The sequence below is a fragment of the Harpegnathos saltator genome, unplaced genomic scaffold (assembly GCF_003227715.2).
Source record: "Harpegnathos saltator strain DR-91 unplaced genomic scaffold, Hsal_v8.6 scaffold694, whole genome shotgun sequence".
NCBI classification, from domain to species: domain Eukaryota; kingdom Metazoa; phylum Arthropoda; class Insecta; order Hymenoptera; family Formicidae; genus Harpegnathos; species Harpegnathos saltator.
In genome coordinates this window covers 2,291,943-2,313,314 of record NW_020230531.1, presented here as the reverse complement: position 1 = coordinate 2,313,314, position 21,372 = coordinate 2,291,943, and the positions used below count along the sequence as shown (strand labels likewise).

Genomic DNA, 21,372 nt, shown 5'->3' with positions numbered 1-21,372 from the left:
GGGTCCCGCGAATCCGTCCTTCTGTCGCGCTGTTCGCGGGCTTTGCATGCCGATAAAATAAAATTCGATAAAAATAAAATACGATAAAATAAAAATCGACCGCAAAGGCATTTGTACAGGAAAATCCGATCTTGTGAACAGGTGACATTGCATTCATTGGATCAGTCGCAACGACGCACGTGACTTTGATCGCGTAACACGACCGAGCAGCTGTTCGGTCCACATTCCGGCGAAACAATAATTTGTAAAACCTATTGTTTACCAACATGGCTATACGCGTGAAATTTCATTCAGCCGATCGCGCCGGTATCGTCGCGCTCGCGTTGTCGTGCCGCAAGAAACGTTACGCTATAAAGATCGAAACCGTCGAGATTGTTGTAATCCGTGTATAATGACGACGATATCGCCGCCCGGCCGGAGCGGAATGATAATGGAACCTCGAAAGCCCATTATCTCCTCGCCCCGCTGAGAGGAGCCATTACTCGCCAGCTTCCATTCCCGTTGATCTTTTCCACTGTTCCCTGTGATAATCGGAGGTAACTGGTCGGGGCTTAACCGACCGGCATAAAGCGCTCCGACATTTCGGACGCCGCCTAGATCGCCGTAACTGTTACACGCGCGAATCTCGCGCGCAAACAACTATCGCGTTACATAGTAACTTTGCGCTTCCGCGCGGGAGAAATATCGCGCAATTCGCGCGATCATTTGCCTGGCCACGTCGCCCGCGATCATTCCGCCGCGTGGCGGAAGATCGAGAAGATATTCATCTCGTGAACTTCTATTTTCGCCGCGAGCGCATATTCCTCGCTCGATTCCACAGTCGTCGCGGCTCCCTCCGCGGACAATCCCCCCGCTGACAATCGTCACGCTGTCACCACTCGCGACTCACTCCGCGGTGGAGAGCTCGTCGGGCAATTTGGAAGCGCGCGGTATCGCTCGCGCGTTTACCGCTATTCACCATTCCTGACACTTGATCCGGCCAACAAAAGCCGTTCCTCGGCGAGAGACACAAGAGCGAGCGCGAGCGGCTCTCCAACGCGGCGCGCTCGAAAATCGATGTCCGTCCGCGCGGCGTCGCGGCTTGTTCGCGTAAACGCGAGGCTGAACGGCGCTCCTCGGAGTAACTCCTTGTCTACTCTCTGGCTCGAACGTGCTGCGACACTTATAACTTAGGATAATCCCAGCACGCTCCGGCCGGTCATTCTGCACGTACCGCCGGCCCTTATACTATCGCGCAGTAACCTCGAAAGAGAGCATGAGAGACGGGCAGCGCGAGAGGCGAGGACTAACGCGTGTTCGGCTCCTACGTTTAGTATAGCGTTAATACGGCGTTAGCGTCAGTTCACGGCGCACTTCTTGACTCTTGGCCGAGGTTATCGACCGTGACACGGGATCATTATGCCGGCACGGCGCTACCGGTACGGAGAGCTCGTAATTTCGGATTAATCGGTTTCTTCTCCCTTCTTCTCCCGCTGCTCGCACCGCGACGGAACGGGAGCGAACGGGGAAAACGCTAATTGCGCGAGCAAACGCCGGTTTAATGTAAACGCAGCGGACGAATATCGAGGGGAGGTGAAGATACCCGCGATAATGCCCGCGACATTTTTCCGAATAATTAAGAATACCGTGCCGTAACAATCACGGGAGGAACAATAGCCTGCCCCCGGCCGAGCTGTTGTTCCTCGCGTAATCTTGTTTGAGGCGTCGCACGGTGAGATATTGTCACGCTCAAAGACGTTTTCTTCCTTGATATATGAGATACCTGTCTTGTACGGCTTTCTCGAAAGAAAGCGTAAAGTTGGTATTGGAGGTAAAAGTGCTGTTGAATCTTTCAGAAAAATTTCCGGATCTCCGGACGTTTATGGAAAATCGTAATTCGGTTGCACGCGGGAAAGCACTTGAGAGAGAAAAGGAGAGATGAAATAATTAATAATTACTGTATTCCTCTCTCTGTATATATTTATTTATATATATTTATTCATTTATTTATTTATTTCCATATTTATTTATTTACTTTATGTACTCTTTATCAGTCGCCATTGATGCTCGTGGCGTGCTCTTGATTAATATATTGTCATAACAACGCGGTTCTGGTTTCATTTTATTATTGCGCGCATAACTACGAGTTAGCTCTATCGTTTGTGCATTCAACCGTTTGTATACTCAACTTTAATTACCTGCCGGACACTCACGATAACGATTACACTCTGCGGTCGCGCGCGGTACGATAGAAAGGGTAATACAGCGGTAACTGTAAACGTGACTTCGATTAAAACCACCTATTCTGCAGCCGGTTAGATGTGTGTTGCGCGCGCTCTGGTATAATAAAATTCTACTCCTGTCGCGGACACGGTATGAACGGAAACGCACGGAATTCTACGCGCAATTTCATTTAAAATTGAAAGCCACACACGGTGCATAAAACTTTTTAAGCGTTCATTTGTATGCCGCGCGATTTTTATCTTTCTCTGCCCAAGTAGATTCGTCATATATTTTATGCCAATTATAACAAAGGAAACCTGCTTCGGATATGAGGTTGAATTTAAATGAAAATTACTTACATGAACATATTTACTGAGCCATTTAGCAATTTAAATTATTATTAAACAAGTTATTAAATATGGATATACCGGATATATGGAAAATTGTCTGAAAAGTAAAAAGGGATCTCGGTATTTTTACCATTCAGCGTCCATTTGCGATAAGAGTACATAATTTTATGCGATATTTTATGTGTGATATTTATTAATTGCTTTAATTTTACTAATAATTAATTAGATTAAAATTTTTTTAAATTTTATTCGACTTAAAGGGCATCACACAACAAAGGGATAGGAAGCGTCATGTCAAAGCAACTTGCACGTTCAAACATGCTCGTCGCTCATTGTTGCAGCGTGCCAGCAGGTCAAATACGGCGTCCAGGCGGTCTTCGGGCCATCGGACCCAATTCTGGGCCAGCACATTCACAGTATCTGCGACGCCCTCGACATCCCACATCTCGAGGCCAGGCTGGACCTGGACGCGGAAGCGAAGGAGTTCAGCATCAACCTCTATCCCGCACAAAGTCTGCTCAACATCGCTTATCAGGACGTTATGGAGTTCCTCAATTGGACCAATGTGGCGATCATCTACGAAGACGACTACGGTAAGCAATGACGAATTTCATTGTCGTCCTAGGGAGCTCGCCAAGTACCGAGGAAGTGAGGAGTCGCGCAATCTCGATAACGAACACTTACGAGACAAGCGGAAAGCTGTCACGCTTCCGCAGGAGGACGCGGAGGAGCGGAGGACGGGAACGGAGCCCCGCTGGGACTCTTGACACGCTTTCATTAGCGTGTAGAAAAATTCGCCTTGTTATAAATTTGCTTCACGCACGGTAAAATTCCTTGCGATTGTCAGCGCGTGCTATTGTGCTGTAGTGGCGCTGTTAATGGCGCCGTTGCTGATCGCAAAAAAAGTAAATTTATAAATGCCTGAGGATTTTCTCGTTCCGTCGCAAAAGACGCGCATTAACAGTTGTCAACGCGACGGGGGAAAAGAAGTATGGCTTTAGAGATTTTCCGAGAGCATGCGGTCTTTCCTACTCACTTTCTACTTCGGGCGTTGGAAATAAATATATATTCTCATCAAGTATTATATAATATAATACACAATATATATAATATAATATATAATATATGATATATAATATATATAATATAATATATATAATATATAATCCCATTGTCCAACATGCGCATACTCGTGGCTATTTAATCGACTAAACAGTTCATAGCACGCAAGAGGCGAGAAAAATATCGTAGTCCTTTGATTCTGCCTGCTCGCGATTTGCTGCATTTACTCTTCAAAGACCAAAGACAAATTAGAGAGAGAAAAGATTACTCGCTGTTCAACGAGCGCTCTTCCTGAGCAACAACTTTTTTACAAAGCTCCGCTATTTTTTTGCAATTGAAATCGCAGGTATGCATTGTAAGTGAAACACGACATTCAGATGTTTAAGACTCGTTTGAAATTCTCGCTAGCACAAAGTCCACTCCGATCGAGTTCTGTGAAATTCGAGTTTCGCTGAACACGCGCAATCTGTTTTAAACGGATCCACTTACGCACCGGTACACGTGTGGAGTTATATTTTCGCACATTTTCGGGTAATATGAAACTATACAGCTAATCGAGGAAGCAAATAGATGAGGGAGAAATTAGCGATATAACGATTGTAATTAGCGGTGGGTTCGTTCGATTAATAGACGATTTGTAAGATTCAGCGTCGGGGTGGAGTCAATCCAGATTGAACGACGCTTTAAACCCGTCTTTGTCCGGAAAAGAAAGTCTTTCCGCTTCGGTAAGTCAGTTCCATAGCATTAATTAATTAATGGATCCATTTAAATAGTTCGAAGACTTTGCAAGGACGCGTTTGCTCCGGACTGTGCTCCGGTCTTTCCGATGGAGAAATACATAGGGAAATCTCAGTTGAGAGAGGGAGAGAGAGAGAGAGAGAGAGAGAGAGAGAAATTCACACTGTAAAGTCTGCCATTAAAGATGCCGAGGAAAATATAAAACGGAAGAAACACTTCAGAGAGGCGGTCTTGAATGCATAACGTTATCTTCCTTATCCTACATAAATTTATACAAATCTTTTAAAATTGACAGAAATTAATTAACATAATCGCTACCTCGTTCTTCGCAGTTCTCGTGAGCTCCCGTGAGCTTTCGCAGGTCCCAAAATAACAGTCGTGATATCGACGTTCTCGAAACGCTTATCGCGACCACTCGTCACGTCAAAGATGCGTCTGCAAAGATGCACTAATTATTCAGTGAAACGACTGTGCGCTCGAATCGCGCCTCGCTCCCAATTTGACGGAAATAACGAGCGGGTAGCGCGAATGGTCGGTCGAGTACGATTCTCGGGCCGGGATGATTACGTTGAATTAGGAGCGGCGCTGACGAGCTCCGCAAATGGCATCGCAGGCGTAAACGTGCGTTTCGCGAGGCCCGAATATTCCCGTGACTGATCATCGTAGCACGTGAGCCGTCACCGTATTGCGCCGTCGTGCGACACGTGAACTTCCTGCGAGATCACCGAATTCGCCGTCAGCTGGCCGAGTCGCGCCACAGTGATATTTCGCGTGACTTCTTGTTTCCGTAGGCATGTTCTTTTGTTTATTTTTTCTTTCTTATGCAAATCACGCTAGCTTATTACCCGCCGGATGAATCGTCAAATTGCGGTATCGTCAAATAAGGAGATGGCCGTGTTCTTTCGTGTAGGAGAAGCGATAAGCTATAAAACAGAAGCTGATATGAAATAATATCGAGATACCATTGACGAAATAATTGATAAATGTCGATAGATAGTGATAATAGTTAACAGAAATGAATGAAATATTGGCAGATATTTTTCTGTAAATTAGAATGTTGTAACGTGATTGAATTCTGTGATATCATGTATATAATATATTATCTGTTGACGAATAACAGATATTATCAATATGAGTTACGTAAGCTACATCAATTTATTCGTCATAAATTCCTTCGATCGCGGACAACATATATATATATAATTGTAGCACATTGATTTTATCAAACATCTATATATATATATATATACATTGCTAGCTTTCTATCTGATAAAATTAATGTGCTACGATTCATCTGACATTAAATATCACAACCTATGTTGTATTTTACTTCGCGACATACATATGTCGAATCGATAACAAAACCATGCTCATTGCTTATAATTCGAATCCTCATAAAAGCATTCAATCACAATGCAATTAAAAGCGATGTCACACGATCGCACGAAACTTTGTCGCATTAGCGGCAAAGTGAAAAGAAAAAACCTCGTCTGTCGACTGGCTGACACATCGTAACCGAGCCGGCGGTGTAACACCTCAAGTTTTTCTATCCAACTTTGTTCCCGCGCCGATAATTTCATTTCCGTGTCTCTATGGGATTCTCCTGGAATTTGACCACCTTCGATGGAAACATCTCCCGAGCTTAACCGCCTTCCTCAACGAGCTTAGCTATTTGTGAGGGTGCACGGAAGTACACGTACAAGCCGATTAGAACACCCCTGACCCCGCTTGGTTCCGCCGCCGACTCGTCCACCTTCCCCCTCGCCATCCCACCTTCTTCCAGGGCCGACACTGAATTCTTCGAGAGATTTACCGGGACTCCGGGATCTTCGTGTTTCTTCCACTTTCAATTCCAGCGCGCTATGTACCCGCGAAGTGTAAGGGACCTGGCTCGGCGAAATCGTACATGTCTCGAGCATGTTTGCCGTTACGAGCCACGTTTCGTCCCGAGGAATTTCACCTTCCCTGCAGAATCGAACAGATCATCGTGGTGCGACACGGTATGTCGTTCGAGCGGTTCAACATCGACTTTTCGGAACCCGGTAAAGCTCCCGATGCTCAATGCTTAACCACATCTGATTATGCCGACTGCTGCAAACTCGCGCGGGAATATCCAAACCCGGAGGTGACTTGATTGGAATGTATCTTCCTCGAGAACATGCTTTGGATTTATATGCAATGTTTTCGGAAGAATACACATACGCAGGTGTGCGCAGGTGCAAAATAAAATTACACATATCACTTGTATAAAATTATGCGCGAGTTAATTGTTATACTTATATTTTTCTTATATCAAAAGAGTTGTATAGATCGTGGATACAATTCGTAAATTTAATAATAAAATAATTATTCGTTTTAACGGACATAACTTTGATAACCTTGAACTTGATATATGTTGTCAAGGATATTATTCTGAATAACTGAGTAAAAAAAAAAGGTTTTCGCCGTCAGTTTTCATTTATTTATAAGCTATTAGTAGTTAAAACTTAAAAGTAATAACGATGTTTGATATATTTAAACATGATATGGATTTAATTTCTTTGATAAATATTAAAAAATATTTATGTTCATAAATATATTTAGTCGTTAAATCTTTCGTTTTATTAAATTGATGAGTCTATTTTGTACCAAAATAAATCCTAAAAATATTAGCAAAGACCCCTACGCGAGATTTTTTATTAAACGATTTATTACTGAAATACATCAAAACTCACACAAACACTTTGTGTAGTGATCTTTATTAATCTTTTCAGGATCTATTATTTTAGTATGTGATGAACTCATCAATGTAGTAAGGTGAAATATTTAATAACTAAAAACTTTTAAATATTATTCTAAATATATATCTTTTAAAGATTATAACTGTTTGTGTTTATTAAAATATTTTTAGTTTTCGTTAGGTTAGGTTAAATACGTATTGACAATTAAATAACTTTGCAAGTTATTTAAAAAGATACATAGCAGAAACTTTAAGTGATTACTTCTAAAATATATACGGTATTGGAAATAAACATTTAATTTATAAAACTGCTTTTATTAATAAATGTTTAATAAACAAAGACCGGTGACTATAATCTTCTTAAAAATTATTCAAAATAATGATCTTGAGGCTGTATGTTAAAATCAAGATCATCAGAGTTGTGTTTATTAACGAATAATTATCAGAAATAATATTGTAGAAATTATTAAAAAAATGCAGATTTAAAAATCTCATCTATCTCAGATTAAGTTGTTTGGTTCTGTCAATTTGAAATTTCCGTGCTATCTTCAATAGGGATGAACATCGCAGTTTACGAAATTGATTCACTCAACTGTCGGCCAAACGCCACCACTAGTTTCACGATCATTCTAGGAAGGTAGCGTGGCATTGGGTCTCTTTCAACTTTCAAGCAGTTTAGAGGGCCGCTGGTATCGATTCGCGATTACTTTACTCGTTTTCCGTCTCGTGAAGTTGCCGCGACGACGACGCGGAAACTTGCCCGACCAGTAACAACCACTATCCACTTTGCGCGTTTCTCGAATCGCTGCATCCCATCTAATCAAGCGATGGATGTATTCCCGTTCCTTGTCTAGTAATTTAGCTTGCGCAAAGATTTAAAGTACATTTTTGTGCGCACAATGGTCTTTTAGTTGTCGATGCGAACAACAGACGCAAGAAATTTTAAAATCGAGAAATTTAAGTAAATGTCGCTAAGATTATGCTACAAAGGACACACAATTTTCTTATAAATTAAAAAATTACAAAATTACAAACGAATATTAAGAGGATAAAAACGTGTTTCGTCCCTAATTATATGTTATATCTCTGCGCTAAAATTTTATTTCTCTCTCTATTTATATATCGTTTTATTTTGTTTCTTTTTAAAAATTTTACTGATACCGACAGTTTATGCATGATCATAAATTGCATGCATTTTCCAGCATGGAAATAGATTCTTTAAATGTTTCCACGTTGACAGATCATTGCGGTCGGAGAGCCTTTCTTAATCGTTATTCCCTGTATGTCTCTAGAACGCAATGGAATGTCAATTCAATTCTTCTCCAAAAAGTTCAAACATCTATGCGTCTTCTACGATCGCGCGGAAATGGAATTTCGCATAGAACGTGTACAGAGAATACCAAAGCATTTCAAACGACCATGGAGGCGTTCCTACAACGTCTAATTTCGAAGATTAAGCGAGAATAAAAATGACGAGAGAGCTTTTCTCGTATCTATTCATTTGAATACAGGAAGAGTGTGGTCAAACGGACAGATGTTAATGAACCTCTGCGTTTATTCTTCTCGGAGCAATAATCCGTCCTCGAGACAATCGAGAAAATTGCACTTCGGGATATTGTCTCGCCGCTCGGATTTCAGTATAACGATTTTTCGAAAAATCGCCCCAGTTCCGGTATTTCGACATTCCAATTTTTCCACCGGTGGACAATGCATGTTCCACTTGACGCGAGTGAATGCTGAGGCATTCGCACGAGCGTTCCTGCAGTTCATTATTCATTCACGCAATCTCCCCGCTGTTACCTTCGCGAATTTAATCGCGTCTCTCTTGCTCATACGTGAGAGATATCGTGCATTAGCGCGGGGACGGGCGAAATCAAGGCGGTGCATCAAAAGCCTCCCTTTGCACAATAAACGCGCTCCGCGTAACTCGACTGGTAGACAGTGAATAGTCCCAGACGCAGCGAGGCTCCGTATCCGTGTCCGTAGCGCGGTGTAATATCAACGCCAAGTCCTCGCATGCACGGAGTTGCGCGACGTTAACTGTGACCTAGTGAAATCGTGGTTGCGCGAGCTAACCTGTCTGATTTCACATACACCGGCGAGATATATGGCTTACCGGCTCGCTCGGAACTATCGCCTCAACCGCCTTGCACCGCCGGTACGTACTTCAAGGACGCTTCATCTCGGGACGGCGCGGGCGGCTCGAGTTAAACATTACTTACGGATCTCACCTTATAACCGTACGAATCTATTTTTAATCTATTTTAATCTATTTCGCGTCGAACGCGAAAGTGTTGGCAGGGGGCGGGAGCGAAGAGGGAAGCAGCGCTGTCGCTTTCGCAACATTACATTCCACGGCTAAGCGTGTTACGTCGACCAGTCGAGCGTTATATACGCCCGTTAAATCGCGCGACGGGAAACACGGTCGCCGGCTTTGCCGCAGCCGAAGACGTCGGAAGAGTTTTCCGATTGAAATAACGAGATAATATCGCACTCATTCGCGTGAGCGCACGCGCGCGCGCGCACGCGAGTAATATGATGCGATATTGAGCGAACATTCTTCCACGCGCCGGTCTCTCTACGCACTGAATTACGTGCGCCCCGGCACCTCAGACATTATTCAGCGGAAAGTCGGGAGCGAGATTCCGACGTCGTAATTACATCCTGGGCTCTATCGAAGCGCCGCGAGCTAGAACCGCCGTGCCGCGCCGTGCCGCGCGAATTAATGTTTCACGACTAATTCGACGTCGGGATCTTCGATCGCCGATGTAAGAACTTCTATCTTCATTCGCTCCGGAGAAAAAGCGCCGCGGCAAGAGGAAGGACGAGAAGAAGTGAGGAAGGACGGAGGGCGCCGAGAGGGAGATTCATCGCGAAAGATGACGGTACTTTCCGTTTTTTTTCTTCGCGAAGGAGCAGCAAAAGGAGCACATCGAGTGACCGAAACGGTTTCGAGTCTGCTTCGTAGTCCCGCCAACCTGATTCCGTGTCCTTACGTCTTGAGAATCGCCAATGAACCTTCAACCTGGCCCATCACAGTCCATTGTGGAACTTCCAGGACTCTCACCCCCTTGAGCAACCATCCTCTCCTGTTCCTCCACCCCCGCTGCTCCCCTCGCTCTCCTCACCATCCACATTCCTCGCGAAACCTCCAGAATAATGGAGTCGCTGGCGGAAGGACGAATCGTCACGCTGAACGCACGACCATGCATTTTTATATTTCGATGCGGAGTGCGGAAAAAAGCAGAGAAGTCTCCGCCTGGCATATTTTTCATTTTTCCACGGCCGACGGTACTTTTATCGAAACATTTCTATGTTGAAATGTGCCATATTAACTTTATTTCACATTGCATTCAGGCACGCTGCATTGCATTCAATTCACGCTTATTTCAAAAGCTATTGATATCCTTTTTCTTTAACGATCAAACATACACGTTTTCACACGGTATCTTCTTTCCAAACTCTCCAACATTTTTGAAATCACATTTTCTATAATCAATTGTTTTGTTTGATATCGATATTAAATTTGACGGACCAATATATCATGTTGCAATGGATGTATTTCCATGGATAATTATATCTTCTCGTTTATTTATATATACAAAAGATCGGGAATATTGCTCTATGCATTATTAATATCGCTAAAGCGATTTTCCGCAATTACGGGAGTTTTTAATGTTACGTACATGGAATATTTTCATCCTTCGTGTTTTATTTGTAAAATACATTTCGCTGAAAAATTTTATTCTTATTCCGCAGTAGCTTCGCCTCGTAAAGTGCGCTGGTTCAAACGTGCAACGTCAAATTCTTCTTACGCGAGATCCGTCAAAACCAGACGGTGTGGTCGCGTTGTATTTTTATAACCACTGGAAGTGACAACCCACCTAGTATTCCCGAGATGCGCAAGTCTCGTATGATGAAAAACTTCGAGCATTTCACGCTTACATCTACGGTCTACGAAAACACGCAGTGAGATTTAATTTTATTAGGCGCATTGTTCAACTTTACGAGACAATAATAATGAGAAACGCAAGAAATACTAATTAAATTAATTAAAAATCGCTTTATTATAAAAAATTCACCTGCATTACTATACATAATTAATTATACATTAGTATACATAAATAATTATACTAATGTATAATTATTTATTACATTACTATGCTATATGTTACATTATAATATACTCATTTTATATCATATATTTAATATATAATATATTTATTTAAACCTGTAAATTATAAAAATTATCTCCGCGTTTCGTATGTATCTATCGTATGTAAACGATGTGTAACATATCGTTACTACGGAACTTTGCAAAATTGATACAACGTAAAGACGTAGGCTCTAATATTTCGATCTCGCCTAAACAGTGTGGCTTATCATTTCCGTCACATATTATAAATTTCAAGAGAAACACCCGCGATCTTCGCCGCATACTTTAAAGTATAATCGGCCGCCCGTCATTTCTCTCACGTGTTCTAAATAATCTCATCAAGTGACTACCGCAGTCACTGACGGTCATTTTCCTCACGTATCTCGAATATCACCGCGAGATCGATAATTTCCCTCACGTATTTTCAAATTCGACCAAATATAAAGCCCGCCCCGCTAATTTTGGCCTCGAGCACGCACTCTTTCTCTCTCTCTCTCTCTCTCTCTCTCTCTCTCCCTCTCTTTCTTTTTTTCTCGGTAACATTCTTCGCACGTTCCGAGCGTTATAATTCGGTAATTATAAGAAAAAGTTTGAAGAAACCACAAGAGAGGCGGAAGCGGAAACTACGCACGTATCTTCTTTCACGTCGGGGAACGTCGAACTACCCCGTCGCGTGATATATATCCTGGCGTCGTTTCTCCCTGTCATAATGACAATTTTATGAGCGACCCCCGCGGCGAGACATGTTTGCTCGGATGCGTGTGTCTTACACGGCAGCGACGGCACGCGAAGCGGGGAGTTGGTTTTATGCGTTCCATTCTCAGACGCAGCGAAAGTCTTTGGAAACTTTCCGCATAACTCCGCGATCGCCCAAGTTCAACGATATTTCGTCCTTGCACGCGGGCGACCGAGCGACGCCGACAGGACAGCCGAGTCACGCGACAGCGGTGAGTTCCCGCGGGGATCCGCGGTGACGGATAATGAAAGGCTACCTCACACGTAAGAGCGTTCTGGAAAATTGCTCCTGCGGTCACCGCTGAATAAAAGTGCGACAACGTCGTTGTCGTAAAACGTAACGACGCGCCGCCCGGAGCGAATGTGCTGAATGTTACCGCGCATTTTATCGTGTTGCCAACGAACGTCGTGTAGCAGGAGGAAAGGAAACGATCGTAACTGTCTCTCTCATTCGCGAGGACAAGCCATGGCGTGTATCCGTGTATCGCCGGCGATGAAACGGACCATTCGCATTCGCAGCCGCGGGCTGCGCGGACGAAGACGTTTGCAGCTTTCGCGCTTCCGCGAAATAACGCTGCCGGACGACTGAATAAACATCTTGCGCCTCCGCGTTCGTTTAGTCGCATGTGCTCCAAATTCCTTTGGAATATGCTAATTTATTCTATCCAGGTGTATCATGATTTGTGACACGCTCGTGCCGGGTTAAAGCGCACTCCGCGGCACGACCATGTTTCAGCAACGAGCGTTTTAAAGTCCGTTTAGCGCGGCCCTGTCCCGCAGGGGCGGCGAGTACGAGCCTCCTCCTTTTCTCCGAAATTTTTTCATCTTACTCTTGCTCCCCCTTTTATTTACCTCTCGACGAAGGTGGACAAATTACCCGAAAAGACCCTGGCGGGTGCGCCGTGCGAACGCGTTACGATATATTCGGAGTAATGAAAATGCGCGCGGAAAAACGATGATCATAAAACGTTCGTACGACGTGATTCATACTGCGCACGGATGTTATCGTTATGGAATTCTCGCCAAGAGAGATCTCAGGAGAACTCTCCTTCCCCTCCTCGAAATGCGATGCGTAAGATTGCACTATTGCAGCGAGTTTCGCGGAATTAACTAAGCAACTTTTTGCGAGGGACTTCGGCCGAGCAATTGCTCTACATCTCTTTCACCTCCGCGCGTGAAATATTATTACGAGTTCGCAAGAGAAGGAATTGTCCCTCGCTAGTTCGGAATATTATTAGAAGTGGCCCGCGAGAGGAGTGTCTCTTACATAGTCAAAAATGCGTCCGAAGTGTTCCACGGCATACATAACCGGCCACAAATTGCTTCTATACTCTAAATCGAAGCCTCCGGCTGCCTCGCCTCTCCAATATTCATTCGGTCGTCGTTCTTGAAATGCGCATGTTTAAGACAGCCGGCGATCCAATTATTTCGATCGTTCGTCAGCAAGATCCAGTCGACGAGGGAGGGCAAGTGGGGAGAGAGAGAGAGAGAGAGAGAGCGAGTCGTTGACAACTTCCTTCCGCCGACTCGGCGCAATATTTCGCACCGCCACGGCATATCGACATTTCTAGCACGGTCGTAAGTGGCCGCCGTTAGAGTGTATAAGAGCCGATATATAATAACCCGGTCCACGCTACCGCTGGAACAGAGAGATGCGAAGCATCCCCGCGCGCATCCTCGCGCAGACTCCCCGGAGACATTATCCTTACCATCGCGAGTAAGCCGTCGGCCTCGCGTTCGTTTTGTTTCGCTATTTTTTATCGCGCGCCTCGTGGAACCCCGCAAGCGATACAGCCAATTATCCCGGCAGGTCTCCTGCCAAGATCCGCGACAACGACGACACTTGATCTCCCACTTCCTCTCTCGGCGACGGTATCCACTCGGCCGCTTGTTAGCAATAATCTTTATCGCATAATCGCATATCGTTGTTGCCGGTCTCGCCGCTGGCACAACGGGATCTCCACTTCTATTCGAGTTCGTTACGATTCTCTGTGTACTTTCTCCTCGCGAATAGATTTCACACAAGTGTAAGGGGCTAATCTATTATAATATTTGTCCATAAGCGATATCAATGCTAAATACATTTTATTGCTTCTTCTCTAACCTAATAATCTCTTCGGCTAACCTAATAATCTCTCCACTTCTGTTCTTCTTCTCTTTTTTCCTTTTTTCTTTGTCTTTTCTTCCACGCCACGCTACGGCCATGTCGGAAACTAATTGGGACAACAACGCCGCCTCTAAATAAGCGCGCGCAACTTAAAATATAAATGTATTTAAAACTAAAAGCTTACACAAGTAGCATTTTTTCCTCTCTGCTCTTCGTCGACTCGAGGAAGTTTTTACTTTTCGAGCAACTCCGAAATCGCATATTCGCGCATTTCACACTTGGAGGAAGACTCGGCGCATCCGCTTGCGAATTTCCGACGGGGGAAAAGGTGATTAATCATGACACTACTGCTCCAGATCTCTAGAGACGCTCTACAGCTGAATAGGTTTCATTAGCTCTACGATGCCGGTAAAAAATGCCGCAGTACTCGATGCTCATCGTCGGAAGCCGGGTTAATACTGCGCCCTGACACCCTCAACCGCGACGCGGCTCCCAGTGAGAAATTGCGACGTATCGCGCGCACTTTCGCGCGCGACGCTTCGGTCTTCCAGAAACGCAATCTTCCGCGGTATTCCCCGAACAACGTGGCGCAAGTCGCCAATTCCCCGGTTAGTAATCTGTAAATGGCGTTCAGTTTCCGCCGTTGGATCGTTGGATGACGCTTTTGACAGATGCCTCACGGATTGCGCCGGATCCCTCCCTATCCCGCGAAATGGTTTGAAATACAACTCGAGATAACGCAACGCGCACGCTCGATGTCAATTTTCATAAAAGGTGCTGTTCTCTCTCTCTCTCTCTCTCTCTCTCTCTCTCTCTCTCTCTCTCTTTCTCTCTCTCGTTCTCTCTCTTCCCTCCGTCGTAATTACCAAGATCGGTGAAACGCATGAAATGTTATTTTAATTAAAACCACCGTTTCAAACGACTCCCGGGAAACTCCGTCCGCGATTCGTGCACGGAGTGTTAATAATTTGACCTGCGACGAGTCACGCCGTAAATCGCGAGAAATACCCCACTTATTATTCTCGACTCAGGCTCTCGACAGGCGCTAAACGTATCGACGCTCCAACTGCGATGCGCCTTTGGCCTTGGATTATTAGCAACATCCCGGAGCATACATATGTAGTTGCGCATTTGTCGGTTATTTTCTTTCTCTTCGCAAATTATCTACGCGCAGATGCCGATTACCGATCAGGGAAGAGGCAATTTCGCCGTGGAAGCGTCGGTGGATAGCCGACGGTAACTCCATGTTAAGTGCAATGGATTCCTGAAGAATTGGGAATGAGAGCTGAAGCGAGTGATAAAGCTCATAGTTGTTCAATTAATTCGCGTAATAGAGAGCTTCCGGTCTGCTCCCAATTAATTTTACATAGACCTCGCTCGTTCTTTAACGGAGGTTTATAGTGCCGGATCCCCCGCGGCGTGTCGTACAAAGCGGACCGCACATAGCACGTTGCAGTCCGAGGCGAGGCGCGGCGAGGCTGCGTTATAAATATTTCACGCCGAATTTTTGCGTGCGCGCATTATTATGCCATCGCGCAGATAATCCGATTATCGTGGTATCGTTTTTTTTTCGTGCGCGACGCGATACGGGGATGATACTGCTCTCGCCCGTCAGAATGCTGGCACACCGGCGGAACGTGCGCGCTTAACTTTAAGCTATTGCGGTGGTATATTCCGCAGTATGTTCTCTCCGCTAGGGATAGTCGCTAGTTTTCTTGTCTCCAAGGATGCAAAATCTGCTTACATGAGAACATTGGTTTCAGCTCATTTACCGCCGACATGGCTTCAATTAAACTCGGTTTCTTACTCGGCTTTAGATTAATTAGCACTAACATGTCGAACTGCCTGTTCATCGCGACGGACTGTTCCTTTCGCTGAGAATTACTCTTTAAAACCGCGCTTTAAAAATGATGACAAAGTGTGCATTTATATCGATATTCCTTTTGCAGAAGGGAAGGTGGCATTGTGGCCTCCCTCTTAATATCTCCCTATTGTAGGCATAATGGCCCCTCTTAACATCTCCGCTATCAGGTGGCGTATCCCACCCCTGTTCACTCCAAGCCACATTACCACCCCTGTGCCTCTTCGACCCATTGTGCGGTGTCGCCACGTTTTTATAAGCAACGCCCTAAGTAATAAACATGATATAACTTTGAGTTTACAATTGATTAAACATCACTCTGATAAATGTGTATATATATATATATATATATATATATATATATAATCGTTAATTTTAAATATTGATTGTCGACAAAGTATATTGTACAAATTGTAGATGGACGGCCATAACACCAGCTTCTAAATTATCTAAATCATCATATCGTCATCATACAATAATTTTTTACACGTAAACAAGAAAAAAGCACAGTCGTATTTTACATTTTTAATGTTTGTCGTATGATTCGCCATCGGTAAAACGTACGGTCGTTTCAAATAGAAACGAGCCGATGCATACTAATATAGGCGTAGATCTCAAAGCTCTCTCTCGTACAGCGCATCAATCAGTGGATCGTTTACGCTCTCTGGCGGGGGAGTTTACCTTGAAAGACTATCTCGACTTTGGCACTTCTTGTCCAAAGGGAATCGACAGAAACGTCGTCGTTCTCAGCACGTGCCGAAATCTCAAGAGCCAAAGCTCCCGACGGTAACTTATAAAGGAACGAACCCGCACCCTCTCCGCCACCGCGGAAGACCCGCAAGTCGGATACCTTGATTACTTAGGCGCTGGGGAGTATTGATTTCATCGGATAGCGCGATTCACGGGTTTCCGTGCCATTAAGCGACCGACCTAATAATTCTTGTAGAGATCTCGAGACAAACGATTTGCGATCGCGACAATATCGTCGCCGACGATTGTAGTCTCGATATTGCGACTACTTTAGATATTAATTTCTTTGTTACTCCCAGAGCGAGAGCACGTTTCTACAAGTCCTTGTATTTAAAGACTACAGTCTTTATAGATAATGAATTCTGAGCGTCAAGACGGAAATAAAGGATTGTTGCCCCATAACAAATATAATAACTACTAATCATCGATTACATAAAAGTATATATTCGTATAAAAGAAAAAATTCGTATAAAAGTATATATTCAAATATATATATATCCGTTACGTTTCAATTTCAATATTACATCCTCTATTGCTGATATATTTTTTCACCATCAACGACCCGGGATATCTCGGTTTTCAGGATTGGTGAAGTTACGGGAACTCGTGAGATCACCGAAGATCCGTGACATCGAAGTCAATCTCAGACAGGCGGATCCCGACTCGTACAGGCAGGTCCTTTCGGAAATGAAAAGCAAGGAAATTCGAAATCTAATCGTGGACACAAGACCCGAGCACATGCATCATTTTCTACGAATGGTGAGTTCTCCAAAACTACTTTTCATCACCCTCCACGCAGCTTACGAATCTTCTTTCAATTATCTGTGCGAGAAATCATTATAGATTCAATAAAATTTTAATCTGAACTGTTTGCGAAGATCGCGTCAGGTATTATGGCGGAATGCCGTTTCGGCAAATTTTCACCGAGGCAATATGAACTTGCCTTGTTGATTAGAGAGACATATATACGTGATATATGTAGCGCTATATATTCGAAAAGCGAACGCGATCGATTACGTATCGCCTTTCTCAGCAATATATAATCCAGAATGTTTCGAGTTCGAAAAGTCAAAAATTACCGCCTCGCGATGTTCCATTTCGCGAAAGCTATCTCGACTGACCATACGTATCGCTCTGCATACATTGCAGATCCTACAGCTGCAGATGAATGATTACAAGTACCACTACCTCTTCACGACATTCGTAAGTACCCTAGGGATATTGAAACGCATGTGGAGATCCACTTGGTCCGCGACTCGAATCGCTCGCTCGCTTTTCCACAGGATATCGAAACCTTCGACCTGGAGGATTTCAAGTACAATTTTGTCAATATCACTGCCTTTCGTTTGGTCGACGCGGACGACCTCAGCGTACGCAGTATCCTGAGGGACATGGAACGCTATCAGCCTGCGGGGAATACGATCCTCAATAAATCGAGAATCATCCAGGTAAGCACACACAAGCTCTCTGTTTATGGAAATATATCGCGTTATGAAATACACTCGAAGATACGCTCGCGTAGTCGTGCTTTTATAACTGCTGAGAATCAAGAACTTTGTGTGTGCGCGTGTGTATGCATATATACTCGACGTTTCCTTAATATTCCCATACGAACAACGACTTCAAGATGTAATCCGTATCTGCGCGACTATTGAAAGATATACATTTTGCATTTGTTAAAAAATCCTGAATGTTTTTCTGGCGAATAGTTATTTTCTATCGATATGACGAGCTCGCATTTACGACTACTCATTTACATTGTATGGATATACGAGTATATAACAAATACGCACGCCGAAACGACGCATTTTTATTTCGCAGTAACGTTTTATCGGTTATCATTTCTCGCGAGACGACGTCCGTTGATAACGCGCTTTTGAAATATTGGGAGCGCGATGAGGGATGTAAACAATTTATCGTCGCGCTGCATATTTGCTCTGTCGCCCTGCAGCTACGACGTCGGTGCATCGGCACGCCAACGAACATATTTTACGGATCCGTAAAATCAATTAAAAGCTACGCGGCAAACTATGCGCCACACCACGTCGCGAATAACGAGAGCCGCATTATGAGGATATCACAGGAATAACGAGCTGTTTCTCGGCAAAAACAACGGAAATCCATTTTCTTCCATTATACCGCGACAAACTAGTTTTTCAACAACTGTAAATATAAAGATAGTCCGTTGATTGCTCAATAACAATGCCCTTGAATACCTTGAGTTGATGATAATTGATATTTTATTTTTGCATTAATCCTACGTACGTAAATTCCGTTGAACTTGCAAGATCAAAGAAAAATCTTGCGGGAGATAACACCATTGTATCCTATTATACATTATATTGCTTTTTAATGCTACAAATAATTCATTACCCTTCACCTTGTTGGAGTTTAAGGCAGAGTTTCTTCCAGAGTTATTTAATATTCGCTCATCTCCATCTATTTACGCTTAAACTTTTCTTTAATTTCTAATGTTAAAATCAACAGCGTATTTATTGGGTAACCCAATAAAATATTGGGATAAACAAGTGTTACATAATCTAATAAAAATACTAAAGTAAGTGGGAAAATAAAAATGCTATACTCTAAGATTCTCCATTGATTTCTCAAGTTCGACGGTCTTTGCGGGATTAATGTGAAACATAAATTTCGACTTGCGATACATTGCTAAATAACGATGAGATAAAGATGCAGTGAGATTATTCCGATTCTATTATCTCAGCTTTCTGTTTTATCAATAATAAAATAAAGCACGAATACGGTCTCGTAACATCTACGTAAAACACTTGACAATTGCAATATCGAAAAATCGAAATTCGGCGCACCGCGTTTGAATTTCGTACACATGCATTCCTTTACTCATACCGACGATAATATCAAATTATATAACACACGCAATTTCATCGTATATTTGTACACGGAAAAAGAAACGGATTTTTCATTGAAGTTACATAACGTTTCGTCTGCAAAAAGAACGCAGGTATAAATCCCGTTAATTACACACATTCACAAACATTCAGATAAATGTATATATATTTATGTGCTTATCTAATAATATGATTCACTTTATTAGCACATAGTATTGCATTAATAAAGAGAAAATGGGAAATATTGCTTATGACATAATAACAAAATGGATATTTTGATACAACGTTTGCGATGGAAATTAATAATTGTCTGAACGATTTGTGTCAATACTTATTTTCAAGATGAGTCACTGAATATTTAGACGAGCAAGTTGTATCTGTTTTACTTTTTGTCACTTACTCCTTGTGTCCATATTCCATGCCTGGGAGTCTCGCGACTTTTACAATCGACAATGATAGATTTGCACGCGGGGAACGAGATGGTAGACGGCGGCTTCTTCCCGCTCGATAACGTGTAACTGTATTACGCGAATATAACATCCGATATGTACGTTAAAATACACGAATGGCCGCGAACAACGTCCGCGTCCGCGGACGCAACGCGCTCACGACGCGTGAAGCTTAACGCTTTTTTTCCAATTTAGATGCAGATCAGAACGCCGTCGCGACGACTTCGTGAAACTCCACCGGTGCCGTCGTCGCGACGACGACGTCCCGTAATCGCGTTTCGTATCACGCATATGCGTGCAGGCGTGAATGCGCTGAATGGCATGCCAACGAAGCACCGTCCTGCCGTACAGGGGAAAAAATCGCGCGTCGTGCGCATTTAATCGAGCTTCCGCGACCCATCGGTCTCTCCCGAGCTTGCTATATATATATATATATATATATTTTTTTTTTTTTCATTTATTAATACACATTGATTCTTTGCTTTTTGTGTAAAAACTTGGTCGACGTTACAAATCCCCGACTCTCCGCATAACTGAAGTATCTAGATTACGATCAGCAACTTTTAAGTTGCTGCATATTCTCGCTTGCTGGAGATTCTTGGGCATTCAGATGAAAGTCCTCGAGTCATCGACTCCTTGAATTTTCGAGAATTAGGGCCAACAGGGTTCTTAAATCTTTCGTTTTCGTCTTTCCTAAAACGCACGAAACGCACGAAAGTGTAGCGCTTTTGTTAATAAAATAGCCCACGAGCGTTAATTATTACGCAATCATTACGCAATTTTGTCTACATTTTCATGATATGTAACGCAAGAAAGAGAGAGATACCTAAAATGCATTAAAATCATAAAATAATATTCTTGCCTAAGGTGAAATTTCATAAAATGCGAGGCAGATTATACGAATCCATAATACGCGAGACTCCCTGTGCTTGCTTTGTTTTTACTTTACAGCGGTCGGCGCAATGCAAATAATCCCAGCCTCCATCGAGATCCGAATGAATAAATCGATTTCTCAAACGCGTGATCTCGCGCCGGATTTCCACAAACATGTAGACGATTCGCGTCGCGGAACCGCCGAACTTTTTCTCTTTTTCTCTCCGCCAACGACAACTCCACCTCGATTTTCAATCAAAATATGCGATGTTTACGATAAGTGAAAGAAACGTTTCCGCTCACAATGCGCGAAGGACGTTTTGGCAGGGTGCGTCTCTTCGAAATCGCGGCCAATAATTCAAATAAGATTGTATTATTCCGGCAACGTCTGCGTTGCCTCCGGCCGCCCTTTGCAGTTATTATTATTTCTCGCCAATCTCCCTCCAATCTCGTTTGTTTGTTCAGAGAGGGTGACGGCATTTCAGCAACTTCGAAGAGTTACT

At 43.4% G+C, this 21,372-nt stretch overlaps 1 protein-coding gene across 4 annotated transcripts in view; it reads left to right on the top strand.

Moving 5' to 3' along the window:
* The window catches only part of LOC105189613 (glutamate receptor ionotropic, kainate 2), a 143,155-nt gene that overhangs the window by 51,684 nt on the left and 70,099 nt on the right, over positions 1 to 21,372 (top strand). For all 4 annotated transcript variants that reach the window (XM_025305343.1, XM_025305344.1, XM_011151838.3 and 1 more), the window contains exons 4-7: positions 2,894 to 3,145; positions 17,264 to 17,439; positions 17,830 to 17,883; positions 17,964 to 18,128. In XM_025305343.1, coding sequence (XP_025161128.1) covers positions 2,894 to 3,145; positions 17,264 to 17,439; positions 17,830 to 17,883; positions 17,964 to 18,128 — 647 coding nt within the window. The remainder of the gene's footprint in view (positions 1 to 2,893; positions 3,146 to 17,263; positions 17,440 to 17,829; positions 17,884 to 17,963; positions 18,129 to 21,372) is intronic.